The sequence below is a fragment of the Perissodus microlepis genome, chromosome 11 (genome assembly GCF_051167445.1).
Source record: "Perissodus microlepis isolate ML-2025 ecotype Zambia chromosome 11, ASM5116744v1, whole genome shotgun sequence".
In the NCBI taxonomy this organism is placed as follows: Eukaryota; Metazoa; Chordata; class Actinopteri; order Cichliformes; family Cichlidae; genus Perissodus; species Perissodus microlepis.
The window spans coordinates 8,322,012-8,338,834 of NC_140471.1; the positions used below are offsets into that span (position 1 = coordinate 8,322,012).

At 41.9% G+C, this 16,823-nt stretch overlaps 2 protein-coding genes across 5 annotated transcripts; both read left to right on the forward strand.

Moving 5' to 3' along the window:
* The first annotated feature begins 982 nt into the window (after positions 1–982).
* LOC146377191 (uncharacterized) lies at positions 983–9,576 on the forward strand. Of its 3 annotated transcripts, none has more exons than XM_084944718.1 (9): positions 983–1,065; positions 1,625–1,779; positions 1,858–1,973; positions 3,521–3,664; positions 3,765–4,942; positions 5,241–5,429; positions 6,174–6,257; positions 6,376–6,562; positions 7,667–7,778. In XM_084944718.1, exons 2-5 carry the CDS (start codon positions 1,647–1,649, stop codon positions 4,602–4,604), a joined length of 1,233 nt encoding a protein of 410 aa, XP_084800844.1. In that variant the 5' UTR covers positions 983–1,065; positions 1,625–1,646; the 3' UTR covers positions 4,605–4,942; positions 5,241–5,429; positions 6,174–6,257; positions 6,376–6,562; positions 7,667–7,778. The 3 variants fall into 3 exon arrangements, with proteins under 3 accessions (XP_084800844.1, XP_084800845.1, XP_084800842.1); XM_084944719.1 differs by lacking the exon at positions 983–1,065 and adding an exon at positions 1,089–1,458; XM_084944716.1 differs by lacking the exons at positions 983–1,065; positions 1,625–1,779; positions 1,858–1,973; positions 3,521–3,664 and adding an exon at positions 7,973–9,576 and having other exon boundaries at positions 4,600–4,942; positions 7,667–7,874.
* A 2,393-nt stretch (positions 9,577–11,969) lies between these two features.
* On the forward strand, positions 11,970–16,466 carry LOC146377192 (uncharacterized). Of its 2 annotated transcripts, none has more exons than XM_084943909.1 (5): positions 11,970–12,094; positions 12,802–12,970; positions 13,057–13,172; positions 14,057–14,200; positions 14,301–16,466. In XM_084943909.1, the coding sequence occupies exons 2-5, from the start codon at positions 12,826–12,828 to the stop codon at positions 15,138–15,140; spliced, it is 1,245 nt and encodes a 414-aa protein (XP_084800035.1). In that variant the 5' UTR covers positions 11,970–12,094; positions 12,802–12,825; the 3' UTR covers positions 15,141–16,466. The 2 variants fall into 2 exon arrangements, with proteins under 2 accessions (XP_084800035.1, XP_084800036.1); XM_084943910.1 differs by lacking the exon at positions 11,970–12,094 and adding an exon at positions 12,101–12,619.
* Positions 16,467–16,823: the final 357 nt, after the last annotated feature.

Here is a 16,823-nt window from a genome sequence, read left to right on the forward strand (position 1 = left end):
GTACGAACGTGATAATTATGTATATTGTAATAACGTGATATTGTGTTGTTCAAACGTGAAAAGTATATTGTACAAACATGATAGTATATTGTACAAACAGGAAAAGTATCTTGTTAGAACAATAAACTTTTCACGTTATAACGTGATACACTTGTATTTTTCTTTTGCCTGGGTGGCAGCTCTACGCTTCCGTACTATAATACTTGGTGGGCCTAGTTAAAATGCCCAGGCCGATTTTTTTTGTCCCAGTCCAGCCCTGGTTGTGTACAAAAAGTCAAAAATGCCTGTCAGATATGCTGGAATCATACACGTTACCATCAACAATATCATCGTAATGGTTGCAAACTTTAAGAAAGTTTACGACGAGCAACATATACTGACAATAGACACACATGGGTAAATGTGTAGTAAATGGAAGTGCAGTAAATCTGCCTAGTATGATACACTGACTTCTTCATATATCTCACATCATTTGTAAGGTGTCACGGAAAACACCACCAGCTTTCCCAGGCATTGCGTGGATACCCTCTGCTCGAAGAAGCTTCTGTGCGTGAGTGATTGCAGCGACTCGGGTGAGCAGCTCTTGTGGAGGTTTAGGGAAGACCATAATTCTCACTCGGTCTGCTGACGATGTGCAGGGGCATCTGGATATACAAGAAGAATTGCTAGTGTTGCCATCACCAGTTGTATCCACTGAAAAGGCTACATATGGGATGTTGGCTAACGCGCAGCCTTTCCGCGACCATAAAGTAAAAGAGTTAAATAAGCTATTCAGCCGCGTATAACTTCAGTTAAATCCAGCAGCGTCTTAGAGTCATTAACTTAGCATAAACATAAAAGAAATGCGAGTTTCCATAAACATAGATGACTTGCGGGTTGAGTCTCTGTCCCGCCACGTGTTCTTGTTTTGGTGACGCAACTTCCGTCGAAAGACGATTGGTAGTCTACAGTGGGCCAGCGCTCCTATTGGGCCAGAGTCTACCGAGTCTACGGTCACCGTAGTCTCCGGGCCAATGAAAAGACGTAACTGTCAACTTTTCGCTACCGTACACTCGACATCTAGAGGTAATGGCTTGTAGCGAATTATTTGCCTTTCGTTTAGGTCTTAGCTTGTTTCGTATTGATTCGCGGTAGATGCATGTAAACGTACACGATAAGTTAAAAAAAATTGGTATGTAAAAAAGGGGGACACGGAAACTCTGTGGTCCTCTCTGGGAGTCGGTGTCAGCGCCAACCTGTAAACTAGTATTGAGCTAGCACGGTACTTTTGTTATTAACGTTAACGTAAACATTTAGCTAAGGCGGTTATCTGTAATTGAAACAGGCTCAATTTACCGCGTGGATATATCAATGCTTTTTTAGTGAAGTGAGCTGTATAGAGGTTTCACGGCCTTTGGGTTTTATACGCTGATGATTCTAAAGACTGTTGCATTGGCGTTATTTCAACCAACCTAATTAGTAAGGCGATTATTTTTCTGTATAGTCATCTGTTGAACTTAACGTAATGAGCACATATCTGCATTTCTGGCGCTGTTATGTTTCCCGCTGTTTATTAAGCTAGTGTTTGTTCCACGTGGTAATTAAACTTTGTTTCGTGTCTTTTTTGTTTTTAAATTGACTCCAGGAAGAACAGCGAACATCGCACCATGGACTCGGAGATCTTGAACATAAAGGAGATCGTGATGGGACGGGGCTTGCCAGATCCACCCCCGGAAAAGCCGGCAGAACCCTACAAACCCATCACTCTGAATGGACCTCCGGCTCCCTCGGTTCATTCCTGTGAGTGATGCAGCGATCACACCTTTTAAATCAGCTTCCTGAAAGCAACAACACATAATAAATCTGTTGTGGATTCAGACCAGCATGAAAACCTGCAATGCTTCCAGTGCTTCATCACGTTCTGCAGTGCAAAAGCCAAGGAGAGACACATGAAGAAGAGCCACCGGGAGGAATACAAGCAGCAGCTTCAGCAGGTGAGAAGAACAGAGTGTGTCATTTTTAACTAAATTGATGAGCTTTTTGTGTCTTAATCTATTCACCAGAGTTCAACCCTGCTTAATGATGGAAAGTTGGGATTTTTCTTTTTAATTTCTTTTCCAACTTTGCAATAATGAAACTTAAAACTGCAGATTTGAGGTTTTTTTTGTGGTTTTAGCTGCCATTGACCCATAAACAAAGTCCCCCTTTGGTTGATAAAGTTACTCTAAGAAATAGGGATGTTCCAGTTTATGTTGAAGAACATCGATCTGTAAAAACACCCCATGTGTTTGAGAACAATTTATCAAGAGTAATCACTTTCTCAAGTCACTAGATCATCCTTTAAGTTCAGCCTATGTGTGTAGCATCTTGCACCAAGCAGAATATTGCACACATTGCCCTGGTGTTGCAAATGTTAGCATTCCGAGGGCCAGTAATGTCCCATTTGTGTTCGCCTCATTAGTTGCTTCGCACATTACATTACGTGCTGTTATGGTTCTTTTGTCCATTAGTGATCTTCTGTATCATGCCATCTGGAAATCCCTGTGCACCCTTTGTCATGTAAAAGCCTGCACAATCAGACTTCCTCAGTCTTAACCCATCCTCATTCATTTTGAAAATGGCTGCAGCAAAAAAAATCGGGACTTGTCCAACCCACTGTAACAACACCGTAGTGCAGCTTACACTATATAGTCTAAGGAGCTTGGAAAGAAAAGCATCTGGACTTCTTTAAATTGCTTGAAGACGTTTCACCTCTCATCAGAGAAGCTTCTTCAGTTCTAGGGTCAAATGGCGGAGACTCACAGTTTTAATCCCTGTGGGAGTGTCCCCCCCAAGAGGGTCATGGACCCCCTATTGATCATTTACGTAATCACATGAACCAAGGTGTGAAAACGGGTGTGGATCACAATCAGCCAAGGTTTTGGGTGAACCCACTGTGAAACCTAGCCCCACCCTGTCATGTGACTTACTGAGGTCAAATGGCCAAGGATGTGAGTGGGCGTTAAGGCGTCGGGGAAGGGATCTCCAAACTGGATTATAGATGGCAGACAGTGTCGTAAGCCACCGCCTCTGTTCAAAAATGGTCTTTCACAGTGGACATAGATGGCTTCTTTCAAACCATCTGTCTTTTGAGGATGCCAATGTTCACATTTTGGATAGAGAAGACAGATGGTTAGGGGGCCCATTGTCCCTCTTGGGGGGGACACTCCCACAGGGATTAAAACTGTGAGTCTCCGCCATTTGACCCTAGAACTGAAGAAGCTTCTCAGATGAGAGGTGAAACGTCTTCAAGCAACTTAAAGAAGTCCAGACGCTTTTCTTTCCAAGCTCCTTAGACTACGATGACTTGGATGACTGAGGACCTTCACAGACATACTTACACTATATAGCTTTCACATTATACACTCAAGGTGCCAGATTCCAGTTGAGTGATTAGAAGCCTATTTTTCTCTCAAAGAGCCTTCACAACTCCATGTCCCTAATAGCAACTTTAGGTTTTAAATGTTTCTCTTCCCCGTTCTTTTTGGTCATCTTTTCTCAGGGAAACACATTGTTCACATGCTACGTGTGCAACCGCACATTTCTGTCGTCTGAGGAACTGACGCAGCACCAGCCAACACACAGCAAGGATGACAAGCCCTTCAAATGTGTTCACTGCAAAGAGAGCTTTAAAACGTTCTCTGAAGTTAGTATAATTTAGATCATACAGCAGAATGAATCAGTTTCTAGCTTTATGTATTTGTGCTTAATGTTTGTGCATAACCATTTACATCTCCCCTGTCTAGCTCAGATCCCATAGAAGACAGGTGTGCCCAGAGAAACAGATGGTTTGTAAAGATTGCAATGAAACGTTCCGTAGTGCCGGACTGCTGCGTGCTCATCGCCTGACCCAGCATCCACGCCCAGATGTCGAGACTACAGAACAGCCAGAGGATTCTACAAAAACTCATCGCTGTAAGAAGTGCGGCCAGGGATTTGAAGCTGAATCAGAGCTGATAGCACACCAGGAGAAATACCCCGAAGGTCAGCAGTGCAACAGCAGTGCTTCATCTGTCAAGAAACGCAAACGGCCTGCCAAGGCCGAAGACGCGGCAGGTGCTGAGAAAAAGGGAAAGCGGAAAAAGAAAGAGGAAGCAGACATTAACGAGGAGACCGCAAAGGCCAGCAGCACATCAGACGCGACGGCAACCCCAGCGGAAGAAAAAGGGAAAGCAGGCGGAGCAAAGCGTGGCCGTCCCTCGAAGGTGACAGCAAAGTCAGAAACGGAAGATAAAACTCCCGAGGATGAGAGTCAGGCTTCAGCAAAGGAGAAGAAACCTAAAGCAGAGCCGACCCCACCCCGTCAGCACCCATGCCCCGAGTGCGACCTCACATTCCCCGGCTTGATTCAGCTCCGTGCTCACAAGAAGGAGAAGCACGCCCCACGGAAAGCCCACCCCTGCGAAGAATGTGAAGAGAGCTTTGCCCGTCCAGAGCAGCTGGATGCCCACATGTCCCGGGCGCACGCCGATGGCCGATTTGCCTGTCCGACCTGCGGGGAGAGCTTTGGCCGAGAGCGCACATTGAAAGTTCACCAGAAAAGCCACCCAGAGGAAAAGCCTGAAAACACAAGCGGAAAAAGATGATTCAGAAACTAAGTGAGACAAATTAGATAGAATTCAACACTGCATACTTAAGAAATTGTTTTCATTACAGGGTTTGGGCTACATCACTGAAAATGAGGTACAAGTTCTTGGAAATGATGAGATCAAGGTTGAAGAGAACAGTTCGAATCAACCACTGACGGCATCCACTAGTCAAAATAGACAGACTGCAAGCGTGCAGCCGCTGCATCATCGCGATATAAGGACTGTTCTGGTGAAAGAGGAAAGCAGCCTCATAGTGAATGATGTTCCAGCCACAAATGGCAGCAGACACATCCGCTGGAATGTAGAGGCACTTAGTGAAAATACAGTCATCCCAAGTAGGTATTAAGGTTTCTCAACCAATATGTAATTTTGAAACTATTGATTTCTGCAGTCTGCATACCACCTGGCACAGTATCTCTTGATTTCTTTTGTAAATCAAATGTTAGTTTTTTGACAGTAACAGGATTTCCGATTATTGGGTAGACCAGAGTATAGCTGTTGTCACCTCTGCTTCCACTCATGGCTAATCACCTTCTGATACTAGCTCGATACTTAAAACCTCAGTGTACAAGTGGTCGCAATCAGTATAACTCTTGTGCCATGTTAAATCATGTTCTTTGATTTGTATTTTAGCAGTAGAGGTTGGGGAGAGGACAACGGACTGTTGCATCTTACCAGAGTTCAACACCAGCCAGTGCATTTTCTATCCAATAAAGGAGGAGGAGAGAGAGGTCCTAGTAGAATCTGCTGGGACCAGCAGAAACCCAGAGGGATCCCACGATGCAAATCAGACAGAAAGTCAAACAGCAGATTGTGATATACGTAAGTAACTCACTCGACCTCCACCTCCACTTACTTTGAAATCCACCATTTTTGACCCTCAGTCGTAATAGGCTGATGGGGTATTGTCATCACCCTGCTGGATGGGCGGGCAATGTTGACCCCTAAGTTTGTGAATGCGATAACTCGAAAATGAAACCGCATAGTAGCTTCAAATTGGTACCACAGGTTTATTTGCTAAAAACCTTGGATGAGTTTGGATCTTGGTGACCTTGGCCTAAAGTTCAGAGGTCACCTTTTCTGAAAATCTGGTCAATGCAGTAACTTGAGAATGTAGGGATGAGGATTTTCAAATTATTACTGTCAGTGCAGCTACTAAAAATCTCAGGTGACTTTAATCTCAGTGACCTCAATGTCAATATCAGAGATCAAGATTTTTGAAAATCTTATGAGTGCAATAACTCAAGAAGGAAGTCATCTAGGATTTTCAAATTGATGACATAGGTGCATCTACTAAAAATTGTGGACGAGTTCAAATCTCAGTGACCAAGGTCAGAGTAAGTTCTGAAAGTTTTGTGATTGTGATGACAAGGACCACATAGGATTTTGATCCTATGATTTGATGACATAGGTGTGTCTACTAGCAGGTTGAGGGGTTGCACTGACGATCGCCAGTATTTTTCAGTTATAGAAATGGTAGAGGCTTGACTTTATTGATTTTTATATTTGGTATTCTCCAAATACTATATAAAGGCTTATATATTAATTTTGAGTCTGTTTAAACAGGTGAATCGATCCATTCTGTACCAGACTATCAGGAAACAAGAGTCAAAGGTCTTTTCTCAGATCCTGAGGTCATCGAGCAACAAGGTTTGTTCCCTTTTGTGGAATGATTAGTATTTATATTTGAGAGACTTTCTTAAGCTGTTTATTGATGATGTCAATAAAACTTAAGATGATCCTCTTACATAATAAACCTGTCCTTTAGCTGTGTCAGACTCTGAGTGGCAGCACCTACCAGATCTTCATGAGTTTCTCCTCCAAAGTCCCGATGAAGAGGATGTGGGTGGCTTTGAATTGTCAGATCCTCAGCTTGATTCAGAAGCAGAAGTAATGGCCTATTTCTCCAAGACCTCTACCATCAGTGCACAACAGTCAGATCACACATCGCAAAGGTACAGTAAGACCTTCTTTGAGTCTACAAAACTATCATACATAGAAATAACTAGGGCAGGGCAATATGGCCAAAAATATTCATCACGTTATATATTTGAAAATTTGCGATAACAATATAACTGACGATATAATTTACGCAAGACAAAATACTTTACAACTCCACAACTTTAATAGTGCAAAACAAAAAAAAAAAACCATCAATGTATTTTCACTTAAACAAGCAGCTGTTTTTTTTTTTTATGTGCATTAAAGCTACATAAAAATTTAACAGTGAAAATGCAAATTTTTTGCTGGCAGTTTAACCAAAAGGCATTTCCAGTGGAAATTGGCTGACATATCCTCAGCGTAACCATGTATAATATCCACCAAACTTAAAAAGAGGTTATACACACAATACGGTAATATTATGTTGAAGCACAGTACGTATCACTACGCAGGGGCTCCTGCCTACTGTAGCCGTAATGCTCCGACAATCCATCAAGCGGTGCGGCTTCGTAGCTTAGCAAAGTCGTACTAAAACATTTTTACAGATTTTTGAGCGCCGTGTATCACATAAAATCGGTTCGAGGTCAGTAAACACAACCAGAATTCATACATAAGAATTATAAGGGGCACTGTTGATTTTTTTTTTTTTTTTTCCAGAAAATCAAAGGATTTTAAGAGCAACTTATTTTCCGAAAAACACGGTAATAACAATGGCCCGCTTGCATGCTCTACCAAAAATTGTGCTTTGTTGTGTATCTGATGGACGAAAGCCAAACCAGTTCTACACCACTGAAGTTGCACCATTTTAACAAACCAGGTCTGGTTCATCTGTTTCATTCAACAATCCGCTTTCGCCCTTCTCATTCTCCGTCGCTGCCATGCTTTTTCTGCCATGTACGTATAAAAACAAAGGCACTGCGCATGCGCGTTTTACCCATATTCTATCGCGATATTTCATTTTCTTATCGTTGCCCGACATTATACCGGTTTTACCGTGAACGGTATGATATGGCCCAGCCCTAGAAATAACTCTAAATATCTTTTTTTTCTAGTTTTGCTGTTGTTCCTCTGTTGTAAGATTTGCTCTTGATGTTCTTTTGACTTTATTCTCCCCTTAGTTTGCCAACATCCGTGATCCCGTCTAATGCACCAAGAGATGGCAACAGAACCAGAGAGCCCATTGATTACTTCTCTAAGTATTTTGGTTGGGATACCTGGGTAGAACTTGCCAACTGTACAAATAAACTGTCCAACATGCCTGACGCTGTCACGGTCAGGGAAGTTGCACGCTTTGTTGGGATCCACATCGCAATGGGAACTTTGAAGGTTTGTATTTCTGCCTGTCTGATTACTGAAATTATTACCTCAGTCTTGGTTAGATGCTAAAACCTAATTTTATTTTTTTTCTATTGTTACTTTCTTAGTTTCCCAGTGCAAAGCTCTACTGGGAAGACTTGACTAAGGTGCCGTTGATTGCTGAAGCCATCCCGTTGTCCCGTTTCCTCGAGCTGTCTCGCACGCTGAAGCTGACTTCTTCAAAGTATCCAGCCAACGCTAATCCCCACAAAGGAACTTGTGATAGTGATCAATGTGGTGACGAGGCAAATGGCTCAGATGGTTCAAAACAGGCTGATCCCCTGTGGAAAGTTCAGCCATTATTGTGTCGTTTCAAAGCAGGGTGCCAGTCATTAAGACGAGAGGGCGATTATGCAGTTGACCAATATCCACTTCCTCTCACTGGGAAGGTGCACAACAACAAACTGTCTCTCTACAACACTGCTTTAATTGGATTTGACGGCTTACTCTTACATGTCGATCTTAAGGTGGATCTCTCAGACAAAGAAGGTGCTGTAGAAAAAATGGTCCCCGAAGGTAGTATGGTGTTCCTTTGCAAACAGGAACTGTCCACCCCTGTGATGCTCGAACGCCTTTTAGCTGCTGGGGTTCATGGAGCAGGCAGGGTGGGAGGGGCTCGAGGACAGATCGGTGATGAGTTTGTGAGCTCAGATGGGAAGTTGATGCTGCGCAGATCCCATTGTGGCTTCATACTTTCTACTGCGGGAAATGGCCAAAGGAGCGCGGCCTCTCTCATTGAAAACTTTGAGAAAGCCCAGATGTCGGCCCGTCTCCACAGAGAACTGAAAAATCTTTATGCAATTCCCCTCACTGCCTCTGTACCAAGCTGCTGGCCCCAAGCAGTGCTCTGGTACCTCACTGATCTGGCTTTGGTAAACTCCTGGCTCCTGTATCGACAGGATTTCAGAGCATCCGTGCCACCTTTGACTCTCATGGCTTTCAGATTGGAAGTGTCCAAGGCTTTGATCTTCTCTAGTAGCTCGGATACCCAAGACTCAGTTCCTCCCCAGCCGCCGGCAGCAGAGGTTCACACAACAAATGAAACCCGCAGTCCCATCCTGGTGGAGGAGAGTCCTCTGCCAGACGCAGCCACACGATATGACGGCTCAGGTCACTGGCCGGAGCAGCTTGGAGAGGGAGAGGGGGGCAGGTGCCGTTTTGGGGAGTGTCAGAGGACATCACGAGTGTTATGCCTCAAGTGCTGTGTCTTTCTTTGTATCTCACGTAACCACAACTGCTTTTTGAATTTCCATAATCAGGGAAGTTTGGGAAAAGAGTAGTATCTGCTACAGAATTTACCAATCTCTGATTGTAACTGTGTTTTCGGTGTAGGGAAACTCACTGCCTTTCACTGTCATGCTTTTTTAGGGCTGTTGTGATGCATTTTTTAAAAAAAAATCTTAATATGTCATTTAGGAGTTGTAAAAAAAGAATTTGCCTTCAGAAAGAAAAAAAGACTCAGAGCCACACACTGTGCTGGAAAAGAAGTGTAAAAAGTTGTTTGTTTGTTTTCACTGTGGCCATCATGATACTTTTGCCCTCAACTATTTATTTTCACCTGATCTAGTTTACATTCTACAGTGAGCTTATTTTTGGCTCTGAGTTTTATTATTAAAAAAAGTATCATTTATTTGAGTTTTAGAAAACAATAAAGGACAAATGAGGAAAATAAGATGCATCTTTTGATTTGTTCATTTATTCATTTGAGGACTGCTTACAAGTACAAAAGAAAAATGTGCCAAAACATATTAAAGCTCTTGTGTACTGAAATAACCAAGTAGGACACAGTACTGCAACAATAACAGAAATTAAAGTGCATCGGTCACTAGACCATCTTCCACTAATGCCGCGTAACAATGGTGAAAACTGAAATGAGTAAAAGAAAAACTATACTAGCACACAGAGTCGATGCATGCCTGTATGAGGTTTGAAATACAACATATTACAGAGTACTGTACAAACTGGTGGAAAAAATTAATTCAAGTTACAAAAACACATCAAAATGGCCAATCCATGACTAATTATTTTTTATCCAGGTATGCTTCTAATGCATTGGAAGTGGGTTTGGGTCATTGTCATGCTGAAAAATTTAGCAATTGCCAATCAGAATATTTTCCGGTGGTATTACATGGTGAACAAAAACAATCTGATGGTACTGATGCTGCATTCATAATTCAGTCAATGTTGATAAAATTGGGGCGATCATGGCTCAAGAGTTGGCAGTTTGTCTTGTAATCGGAAGGTTACTAGTTTGAGCCCCGGCTCGGACAGTCTCGGTTGTTGTGTCCTTGGGCAAGACACTTCACCTGTTGCCTACTGGTGGTGGTCAGAGGGCCTGGTGGCACCAGTGTCCAGCAGCCTCTCCTCTGTCAGTGCGCCCCAGGGCACCTGTGGCTACAATGTAGCTTGCCATCACCAGTGTGTGAATGTGTGGATGACTGGATGTAGTGTAAAGCGCTTTGGGGTCCATAGGGACTAAGTAAAGCGCTATACAAATACAGGCCATTCAAGTCACCAACGCTGTCAGTTAAATTTTGGACTAGACCATGACAAAGCCTTCAGTGATTTTCAGTCCAGTAACTTGACATACCTCAGCCCTTTTTCCCTGTTTCCCTTCCTTATGAATGACTTCTTGGCAGCCAGGCTTTCATTGAGACCATTTTTGATGAGACTGAACAGTAGATTGATGAAGTCAAGGGCCAAGTCCACCACTAAGGATGTCACTTTTAGATACTGTTTGTCTGTTATTTAAAAGCTCTGTGAAGAATTATTATAGTTTTCGTTTTCAAATTCGTTTTATTTGTATTTTGTTTTGACTTTTCGTTTTTATTTCGATTAGTTTCACTTAGTTTCCAGAGTGGATTTCCTTGTTTCAGTTTAGCTTTTACTGTTTATAAATCTTTAGTTTTTGATTATTTTTTATGAGTTTAGGTGGAAGTTTGAGTCTTTTTTTTAAGTATTAGAGTTTTAGAGTTTGTTAATTATTAGTATTCGTTAGAGACAAGATTTCAGAAAATCATTATAATAAAAAAACAGAAATTTTCTTTAGATTTTATTTCATGTTAAAGAGTTTTACAATAGCTCACACATTTTCTTTTTAAATCTAGTTTTAATATTTAATTACCTTAAATAATTTTTGCATCTAGTTTTAGTTTAGTTTTAGTTTAGTAATAATAACCTTGTTTGGGAATTACCTAGTTGGTGCAATATAAATTGGTTCTTTGCTAAGTTTTCTGTTTTCTCTATACACAAAATCAGCTCACCAATTGAATTAGGTACATTTTTTATGCTTGAATGATTCATAGATCAGTGTGAAGTGGCTTAACAAACTACAAGAAACACTCCTCTGAAAATGTTGAGATGTAAGGCCTGAACTGTGAAAGAGAAAAAGCAGTCAATGGCCAATAAAAAAACTTTGAAAGACCTTCAGGAAGCCTGGAGAACTAGACCGCTTTTAAAGGCAACTTTTAAAAATTACACGAAAGTCTGAATCATTGAAAGCAGAATATGATGAAATGAGCGGTGGAATAATGAAATAATTCAGCTATAACAGTAAATTTTACAAACTGGTGGTAAAAAGTAAATTCAAGTTACAAAAGACATCAAGATGAAAAAAAAGGAATCTGTAGACCAGATACTCAGTTTTAATCATTAGCGGTACAAAACTCCATCTGCGCGTGTGTGTGTTCAGTATATGATAAAAACACAGTAGTACGCTGAACGATTACTACAGTATGTAGTTGTTTTGTGTCACGTGACAAAGATCGAGCATAGAATCGATATTAATAGAAAAGATTTATTCAAACGCTTCTGCCCGTATGCTGTAGTTGATTTTATTAGTTATCTAAGTAAAATAACATGTAGCAGTCAGAAAATAACATTACTGTAATAGTAGTTCGCGCAGTAACATTGTTAATGAGTTTTGTTTTAAATTGAAAGTTTTATTTCTTCACGTATGCGATGTGATAAAACTTGTGTTCTGTATATTTGCGTTGGTTAAACTCGGCTTGCTCATATACGACCATTTAGATTTTGCATCTAAATATGAATCAATAACAACATCGAATACTTCCAGGCAGCCATCTTAGCTGTACCGACGGCTACCACACAGCAGGAAGTGTCCGATCTATCGGTTGCACTTCTCTGGGGTCAACTCTCTCAGTCAAACTACCCTGAAAGAGCGGTTAGAGGTAATGGCTACTCTAGCTTGTTAGTCGAATTATTTGCCTTTCGTTTAGGTCTTAGCGTGTTTCGTAATGATTCGCGGCAGATGCATGTAAACTTCAGAAGATGAGTTCAAAACTAGTGTGTAAAAAAAGGGGACACAGAAACTCTGTGGTCCTCTCTGGGAATCAGTGTTGTTAGCGCCAACCTGCAAACTAGTAGTGAGCTAGCTAACGTTAGCGCGCTAACTTAGCACGGTACTTTTGTTATTAACGTTAAAGTAAATATTTAGCTAAGGCGGTTGTGTGCTATTGAAACGCCCTCAGTTTACCGCGTGGATATATCAAGGCTCTTTTAGTGAAGTGAGCAATGTCTGTCACTTGCAGGGCTGTGTGGAGGTAGCTAGCATGGCTAGCGGCCTTAATGTTACGGTAACGTTAGCTAACAGTGGCTAAAACTTGGGTAATTCCCGCGGACTAACAGTTTCACGGCCTTTGGGTTTTATACGCGGCTCATTCTAAAACTGTTGCATTGGCGTTATTTCAACCAACGTAAGTAACCAACCTAGTAAGGCGATTATTTTTCTGTATAGTCATCTGTTGAACTTAACGTAATGAGCACATATCTGCGTTTCTGGCGCTGTTATGTTTCCCGCTGTTTATTAAACTAGTGTTTGTTCCACGTGGTAATTAAACTTTGTTTCGTGTCTTTTTTGTTTTTAAATTGACTCCAGGAAGCGAACAGCGAACATCGCACCATGGACTCGGAGATCTTGAACATAGAGGAGATCGTGATGGGACGGGGCTTGCCGGATCCACCACCCGAGGCTCCTCCGGAAAAGCCGGCAGAACCCTACAAACCCATCACTCTGAATGGACCTCCGGCTCCCTCGGTTCATTCCTGTGAGTGATGCAGCGATCATACCTTTTAAATCAGCTTCCTGAAAGCAACAACACATTATAAATCTGACATTCTGTTGTGGATTCAGACCAGCATGAAAACCTGCAATGCTTCCAGTGCTTCATCACGTTCTGCAGTGCAAAAGCCAAGGAGAGGCACATGAAGAAGAGCCACCGGGAGGAATACAAGCAGCAGCTTCAGCAGGTGAGAAGAACAGAGTGTGTCATTTTTAACTAAATTGATGAGCTTTTTGTGTCTTAATCTATTTACCAGAGTTCAACCCTGCTTAATGGTGGAAAGTTGGGATTTTTCTTTTTAATTTCTTTTCCAATTTTGCAATAATGAAACTATTAAAACCACAGATTTGTGGGGTTTTTGTGGTTTTAGCTGCCATTGACACATAAACAAAGTCCTCCTTTGGTGGATAAAGATACTCTAAGAAATAGGGATGTTCCAGTTTATGTTGAAGAACATCGATCTGTAAAAACACCCCATGTGTTTGAGAACAATTTATCAAGAGTAATCACTTTCTCAAGTCACTAGATCATCCTTTAAGTTCAGCCTATGTGTGTAGCATCTTGCACCAAGCAGAATATTGCACACATTGCCCTGGTGTTGCAAATGTTAGCATTCCGAGGGCCAGTAATGTCCCATTTGTGTTCGCCTCATTAGTTGCTTCGCACATTACATTACGTGCTGTTATGGTGCTTTTGTCCATTAGTGATCTTCTGTATCACCGTTGCAGAAATCTCTGTCTTTGAGTCCCATGTCATCTGGAAATCCCTGTGCACTCTTTGTCATGTAAAAGCCTGCACAATCAGACTTGCTCAGTCTTAACCCATCCTCATTCATTTTGAAAATGACTGCAGCGAAGAAAATCGGGAGGCGTCCGACCCACTGAAATGACACCATAGTGCAGGTTACACTACATAGCTTTCTCATTATACACTACTCCTCAAGGCACCAGATTGCTCCGGTTGAGTCCGTAGACGCCCGTTTTTCTCTAAAGGAGCCTTCACACAACTCTGTCCAAAACATAAGGTTTTAAATGTTTCTCCTCCCCGTTCTTTTTGGTCATCTTTTCTCAGGGAAACACATTGTTCACATGCTACGTGTGCGACCGCACATTTCTGTCATCTGAGGAACTGACGCAGCACCAGCCAACACACAGCAAGGATGACAAGCCCTTCAAATGTGTTCACTGCAAAGAGAGCTTTAAAACGTTCTCTGAAGTGAGTATAATTTAGAACATACAGCAGAATGAATCAGTTTCTAGCTTTATGTATTTGTGCTTAATGTTTGTGCATAACCATTTACGTCTCCCCTGTCTAGCTCACATCCCATAGAAGACAGGTGTGCCCAGAGAAACAGATGGTTTGTAAAGATTGCAATGAAACGTTCCGTAGTGCCGGACTGCTGCGTGCTCATCGCCTGACCCAGCATCCACGCCCAGATGTCGAGACTACAGAACAGCCAGAGGATTCTACAAAAACTCATCGCTGTAAGAAGTGCGGCCAGGGATTTGAAGCTGAATCAGAGCTGATAGCACACCAGGAGAAATACCCCGAAGGTCAGCAGTGCAACGGCAGCGCTTCATCTGTCAAGAAACGCGGACGGCCTGCCAAGGCCGAAGACGCGGCAGGTGCTGAGAAAAAGGGAAAGCGGAAAAAGAAAGAGGAAGCAGACATTCCCGAGGAGACCGTGAAGGCCAGCAGCACATCAGACGCGACGGCAACCCCAGCGGAAGAAAAAGGGAAAGCAGGCGGAGCAAAGCGTGGCCGTCCCTCGAAGGTGACAGCAAAGTCAGAAACGGAAGATAAAACTCCCGAGGATGAGAGTCAGGCTTCAGCAAAGGAGAAGAAACCTAAAGCAGAGCCGACCCCACCCCGTCAGCACCCATGCCCCGAGTGCGACCTCACATTCCCCGGCTTGATTCAGCTCCGTGCTCACAAGAAGGAGAAGCACGCCCCACGGAAAGCCCACCCCTGCGAAGAATGTGAAGAGAGCTTTGCCCGTCCAGAGCAGCTGGATGCCCACATGTCCCGGGCGCACGCCGTGGGCCGATTTGCCTGTCCGACCTGCGGGAAGAGCTTTGGCCGAGAGCGCACATTGAAAGCTCACCAGAAAAGTCACCCAGAGGAAAAGCCTGAAAACACAAGCGGAAAAAGATAATTGAGGCATGGAGACTTTGCAGATTTTATTCATAAATTTTCCTTTTTACCCACCCCTGTCTCTCTTTTTCTTTTTTTTTAAACTTTGGGGATCTCGTACTGCAGATGATGTTGGTTTTTGAGAATGAAGTTTTGGTGATGAGATTGATTTTGATTACCGACTGTTGAAATTTTGGTCTAAGAGACACATCTCCTAAATTAACTAACCAGATATGAAACCCAGCTATTACACCGTTTGTCACAAAATAGTCTGTAAAAACAGAAACTGTTTGGATTAACTTTTTAAAGGATTTTCTTTTCTAAGTGTGAAATGCGTGTGAATTTATTACTTTGTGTCTTGAGTTGTTGAACTCACTTTGTGGTTTAAAAAAAAAAAAGTCTTCCCTCTCTTTTTTTCCCCCCCTTAAATTTTGGGCAATTACATGTGTTGAGGTAAATTTAGATACCTGGTAGTGATACTATGTTTAATTGTTTAGTCATTTTTTTTTGTTTGTTTTGTTTTTCAAGAAGAATTATGTCATGTACAGCTTCGGGTTCTTATTGTGCATTTTTACACTTAATATTTTGATTATGTTACTTTATAAATTAAGTCTCATTGAGGAGGAATTTTAAAATAACACGATTAAGCTCTGCTGAAAGTTTATTTTTTGCTAAGTGCTCCCAGTTCAATGTGGAGTGGTTGGCATGTGGGCAGAAATGATCCACTTTAATCCTGATTTGTCTGATGCTAAAATGTACTCCCTTATTTTTTCACTTGTTTAAAGGACCAGTGTGCAGGATTTAGGGTGGTCTATTGGCCAAAATGAAGTACAATATTCATAATTGTATATACTAAACTGGAATTACTAACCACATTAGTATCTACAGAGGGAGAGGATCCTCACCTGAGAGAGGTCCCTGTAGTTTTGTAGAGAAGAAAACTCTGTAAACATAAATACATGCCATCCATGTAAAATGCAAAGTAGGTGTGTCATGTAGTCGCCATTTTTCTATAGTAGCCTGGAATGAACAAACCAGACCTTAAGAAGGGCCTTTCCTGCTGTTCAGTCATAAGTAGTTGTATATGCTTGGAAAATGACTTTGGTTGCTATCTGCAACCTCACCACTAGATGCCAATGAATCCTACACAATGCTCTTTTAAAATGATCTTTAATGTCTTAGACATTTTTGAATGGGACTGGTGGTTCTTTAATGCTCTAGCATCCAATAAGGAACTGTGTATATCATGTGTTACTCACTGATTGGATTGTTCTCTCCCCACTGCAATGTGTCTGGACATGAAATAAAACTTGCTATCCCAAGGGAGGCTGCTGAAAAGATGACTCAACTTATTGTTTCTGTTCTTATTTGGAATTCAGGAGCACCAACTAAAATGAGGAGTTTCATTGCTTGTGGTGATAATGTAGTTTGTTTTGAAAATGATGCATGCTGGGTTTCATGTGGTTTTGAAATTAGTATCTATTTTTAGCGTAATGTTAAGGCCTTTTTTCCCCAAGTCTAAATGGTGGGTTTTCATTGACAGCTGAATCATTAAAAATGCCAGACACGCTCTTCCTAAGTAGCCTGTGGCATGATGTTATTTAGGATTTTCTAATGTTAATGCACTATTAGGGACATTATAAAGGTTCAACTACTTGTTAATTTCTAATCAATCGCACAGCAGGAACTAAATGCAGTGGCATGT

What these genes read in the sequence shown, in the direction of transcription:
- LOC146377191 (XM_084944716.1), top strand. Translation starts at nt 6,501, where the DNA reads ATGGCCTATTTCTCCAAGACCTCTACCATCAGTGCACAACAGTCAGAT. An exon ending in TCAGATCACACATCGCAAAG is followed by an intron (nt 6,563 to 7,666) that starts GTACAGTAAGAC and finishes TTCTCCCCTTAG; the next exon opens with TTTGCCAACATCCGTGATCC. An exon ending in TCGCAATGGGAACTTTGAAG is followed by an intron (nt 7,875 to 7,972) that starts GTTTGTATTTCT and finishes TTACTTTCTTAG; the next exon opens with TTTCCCAGTGCAAAGCTCTA.
- LOC146377192 (XM_084943909.1), top strand. Translation starts at nt 12,826, where the DNA reads ATGGACTCGGAGATCTTGAACATAGAGGAGATCGTGATGGGACGGGGC. An exon ending in ACAAGCAGCAGCTTCAGCAG is followed by an intron (nt 13,173 to 14,056) that starts GTGAGAAGAACA and finishes ATCTTTTCTCAG; the next exon opens with GGAAACACATTGTTCACATG. An exon ending in GCTTTAAAACGTTCTCTGAA is followed by an intron (nt 14,201 to 14,300) that starts GTGAGTATAATT and finishes TCCCCTGTCTAG; the next exon opens with CTCACATCCCATAGAAGACA.